The following is a 5,000-nucleotide window of genomic DNA, read 5'->3' on the forward strand; positions in this document are numbered from 1 at the left end:
TGTGTGTATGTGTGTGTGATATAGATCATGTGTGTATGTGTGTGATATAGATCATATGTGTATGTGTGTGTGATATAGATCATGTGTGTATGTGTGTGGTATAGATCATGTGTGTGTATGTGTGTGTGATATAGATCATGTGTGTGCGTGTGATATAGATCGTGTGTGTGTGTGTGTGTATATAGATCATGTGTGTGTGTGTGTGATATAGATCACGTGTGTGTGTGTGTGTATATAGATCATGTGTGTATGTGTGTGATATAGATCGTGTGTGTGTGTGTTTGTGTGTGTGATATAGATCATGTGTGTGTGTGTGTGATATAGATCATGTGTGTGTGTGTGTGTGATATAGATCATGTGTGTGTGTGTGTGTGTGTGTGTGTGTATAGATCGTGTGTGTGTGTGTGTGTGATATAGATCATGTGTGTATGTGTGTGTGTGATATAGATCATGTGTGTGTATGTGTGTGTGTGTGATATAGATCATGTGTAAATGTGTGTGTGTGATATAGATCATGTGTGTATGTGTGTGTGTGTGATATAGATCATGTGTGTGTATGTGTGTGTGTGTGTGATATAGATCGTGTGTGTGTGTGTGTGTGATATAGATCATGTGTAAATGTGTGTGTGTGATATAGATCATGTGTGTGTGTGTGTGTGTGTGTATAGATCATGTGTGTATGTGTGTGATATAGATCATGTGTGTGTGTGATATAGATCGTGTGTGTGTGTGTGATATAGATCATGTGTGTATGTGTGTGTGTGATATAGATCATGTGTGTATGTGTGTGTGTGATATAGATCATGTGTGTGTATGTGTGTGTGTGTGTGATATGGATCATGTGTGTATGTGTGTGTGTGATATAGATCGTGTGTGTGTGTGTGATATAGATCATGTGTGTGTGTGTGTGTGATATAGATCGTGTGTGTGTGTATGATATAGATCATGTGTGTATGTGTGTGTGTGATATAGATCGTGTGTGTGTGTGTGTGTGTGTGTGTGTGATATAGATCATGTGTGTATGTGTGTGTGTGATATAGATCATGTGTGTGTGTGTGTGTGTGTGTGTGTGTGTGTGATATAGATCATGTGTGTATGTGTGTGCTATAGATCATGTGTTGTACGATGTGCTGATGGTTTCAACTTGATGTCCACAATGTCTTCTCTCATGATTTTAAACCTGTGTGTGTGTGTGTGAGAGTGTGAGTATGAGATTGCAGTCAACTATAATATATGTATGTTTTCTGTTAAGGGTGCACGGTGGTGCAGTGGTTGGCACTGGTTCCTCACAGCAAGAAGGTCCTGGGTTCAATTCCCGGCCAGGGTCCTTTCTGTGTGGAGTTTGCATGTTCTGTGTGGGTTTCCTCCCACAGTCCAAAGAAATGGAAGTCAGGCAAATTGGCGATACTAAATTGCCCCTAGTGTGTATGTTCTAACGGTGTGAGTGTATGTTTTAGTGTGTGTGTGTATATGGTTTAATGGTTTGTGTGTGTATGTTTTAATGGTGTTCATATATGTTTTAATTTTAATAGTGTGAGTATATGTGTTTGTGTTATTTGACTTTATCTAGCTTATAGACTTCCTGTCTCTCTCTCTTTAAAATGTTTTAGTGAAATAGCCGGCCATACTCTAGTGGCAGAAATGTAGGGATACAGATGTTAGGGTTAGGGTTAGGGTTAGGGTTAGGGTCACTACATAAACCTGTTACATTTCCACTCTGCGGACTCGCACTCAGACCAGACCTAGGTAGAGCGTCAGGAACAGTAAAAAGATGTTTTGTCTTTAAATAAACTAGTTCAGTGAAGATCCGGGTGTTTTGTCTTTAAATAAACTAGTTCAGTGAAGATCTGGATGCTTTGTCTTTAAATAAACTAGTTCAGTGAAGATCTGGATGTTTTGTCTTTAAATAAACTAGTTCAGTGAAGATCTGGATGTTTTGTCTTTAAATAAACTAGTTCAGTGAAGATCTGGATGTTTTGTCTTTAAAGAAACTAGTTCAGTGAAGATTTGGATGTTTTGTCTTTAAAGAAACTAGTTCAGTGAAGATCTGGATGTTTTGTCTTTAAATAAACTAGTTCAGTGAAGATTTGGATGTTTTGTCTTTAAATAAACTAGTTCAGTGAAGATTTGGATGTTTTGTCTTTAAAGAAACTAGTTCAGTGAAGATCTGGATGTTTTGTCTTTAAAGAAACTAGTTCAGTGAAGATTTGGATGTTTTGTCTTTAAATAAACTAGTTCAGTGAAGATTTGGATGTTTTGTCTTTAAAGAAACTAGTTCAGTGAAGATCTGGATGTTTTGTCTTTAAATAAACTAGTTCAGTGAAGATTTGGATGTTTTGTCTTTAAATAAACTAGTTCAGTGAAGATTTGGATGTTTTGTCTTTAAAGAAACTAGTTCAGTGAAGATTTGGATGTTTTGTCTTTAAAGAAACTAGTTCAGTGAGAGAGTTCTCACTTGGAGACTTAATATCCATCCTGCTGTCATCACAATGTATTTACATAATTTTATGCCAAAAATGTCCCAGTGTTCATTTAGTCCATAGACCTCACACACTGCTGCCCAGTGCACTGCCAGACATGTTTTGTTGGACCTTTTTAAAGACATATTGCCTTCAGTGCCTTTAATGGAAGTGAGGTTTTGTGAAACTCATTTTTCATTTTTTTTTTATCTTTAATAAAAGCAGTGAACGGTGGCAGTCTTGTGGTCACCTGTGAGAGTGTGACTAGTTAAACCGTTAAATCCACTCTCCACGCATTCAGCCCAGTTACTCAGCCGCATTCAGCCCAGTTACTGCTACTGATTTCAACGCTGTGAGGACTTTTTTTTCTTTCTTTCTTTCCTTCTTTCTTTTGGTGGGGTGGGGTGGGGTGGGGCGGGGGGGCAGAGCTGGTATCGGGAGATTAATGCTCTATGGTTTTTTTTAGATGGCAGAGGGACTTTAATGGAGACTATCCTTCATTATAAAAAGATTTCAGAGTGTTTCCACACTGCAGAATCAGTGATGGACTTTGACAGCCCACCCTATCTTTTCAAGAGTCAATTTATTTTCAATCATTTTGTCCTTTATAGGGTGATGCCAGCTCATTTGAATAGGCAACATTAGGCTGCGTTATTTAGGGAAAAGAAAGAAAACAAATGTCTGGGTGCGCGGTCCTTCGCTGTGAAACACGTCCTGAACCCCTGCAGCCCACGCTCCCGCTGCACTCCGCTCGACACTCTTTTGTAAAGTTTTCTTTTTTGACGACTGCCTGGTCTCGTCCTACTGCGGTTGGGGGACAGTCAGCTTGATGAAGAGGCTTTCTCTGGGTAGGTCATTAAGACAAACCTGGGAAAAACGATGTTTAATGGCTTAAGCACCAATTGCATAAATCATCTCCCATTCTTTTGCTGTGTGCCTGGGCCTGGGTATTAAGTCCAACCTCACTCTCAGGGCACAGAATAACAGAAGACTTACCTCATGTAACCCCGCCATGAAATTTCACCAAACTATAGCAACCCAGCAGCCAGTAATGCAAATTGTATGTGTGTCTGAATGTGTGTGTGTGTGTATGTGCGTGCACGTTTCTGTGTGTGTGTGTGTATGTGAGTATGTGTGTGTGTGTGTGTGTGAGGGGGAGAGGGGGTTCCCTAGGATATCTGAGGACAGATATGTCTTGTTTATCTAGAAAAAAGATCATTCCTACACTACACTCCAGCAGTGTAGAAATAAGAAAAAGGCCCAGTAAAGTTATGGAGAGTTGTCCATGAGACCTGTCTGTGGTGTGAGCTTCAGTGAGTGGGACTTGTCTCTAAACAGACATTTCAGCCATGTGGTGGCTTTACTGTTTGATAAAGTAGATCAGGGTGCAGATAGACTATACTGGGGGCTAGTATGACTTATTCATGAGTGTTTTCACACTAACCAGAGCGGCCAGTGTATTAGTGCAGCGGTTTTCAACTTATGGGGGGGCGCGAGCACCTGTCAAGGGAGGGGCGCGAGATTAAGAGATTTTAGGCCCAAACCGGCAAGTACAATTAAAAAGGAGGGGGAGAGGGGCTCGAGTTCAAACCTAGACAAAGTGGGGGGCGCATGTTGAAAAAGGTTAAAAACCCTTGTGTTAGTGTATCTTCACTCACTCTATCCAAGAGTGTGTGTGTGTGTGTCTGTGTGTGTGTGTCTGTGTGTGTATGTGTGTGTGTGTGTGTGTGTATGTGTATAGGTGTGTGTGTGTGTGTGTGTATGTGTATAGGTGTGTGTGTGTGTGTGAATCTGTGCTTTAGCTAGAGGTCTTTCTAGGATTTGTTAATTTTCTTTTTTGCCTGTGCCTGTGGGCATGTGTGTGTGTGCCTGTGTGCGTGTGTGTGTGTGCCTGTGTGCGTGTGTGTGTGCGTGTGTGTGTGTGTGTGTGTGAGAGAGAATCTGTGCTTTAGCTAGAGGTCTTTCTAGGATTTGTTAATTTTTTTTTTTGCCTGTGCCTGTGTGCGTGTGTGCCTGTGTGCATGTGTGTGTGTGCCTGTGTGTGTGTGTGCCTGTGTGCATGTGTGTGTGTGCCTGTGTGCGTGTGTGTGTGTGCCTGTGTGTGTGTGTGCCTGTGTGCATGTGTGTGTGTGCCTGTGTGCCTGTGTGCGTGTGTGTGTGTGTGCCTGTGTGTGTGTGCCTGTGTGCATGTGTGTGTGTGCCTGTGTGCGTGTGTGTGTGTGTGTGTGTGAGAGAGAATCTGTGCTTTAGCTAGAGGTCTTTCTAGGATTTGTTAATTTTTTTTTTTGCCTGTGCCTGTGTGTGTGTGTGCCTGTGTGCATGTGTGTGTGTGCCTGTGTGCGTGTGTGCCTGTGTGCATGTGTGTGTGTGCCTGTGTGCGTGTGTGTGTGTGCCTGTGTGTGTGTGTGTGTGCGTGTGTGTGTGTGTGTGTGTGTGTCTGTGTTTTCCAGGTCCTGGGTGATTGGTGCTATAGCCTTGCTGTGTTTGCTGGGTCTGACCTGGGCATTTGGCCTAATGTATGTCAATGAAAGCACGGTGGTC

The 5,000-nt window shown here is 41.9% G+C and overlaps 1 protein-coding gene across 1 annotated transcript in view; it reads left to right on the forward strand.

The window, feature by feature from the left end:
• The window catches only part of LOC115816510 (adhesion G protein-coupled receptor L3), a 160,955-nt gene that overhangs the window by 137,457 nt on the left and 18,498 nt on the right, over positions 1–5,000 (forward strand). Inside the window, exon 18 of the mRNA XM_030779464.1 lies at positions 4,910–5,000. This exon is cut by the window's right edge and continues 78 nt beyond it. Coding sequence (XP_030635324.1) covers positions 4,910–5,000 — 91 coding nt within the window. The remainder of the gene's footprint in view (positions 1–4,909) is intronic.

This window comes from Chanos chanos, chromosome 7, assembly GCF_902362185.1.
Source record: "Chanos chanos chromosome 7, fChaCha1.1, whole genome shotgun sequence".
Taxonomy (NCBI): Eukaryota; Metazoa; Chordata; class Actinopteri; order Gonorynchiformes; family Chanidae; genus Chanos; species Chanos chanos.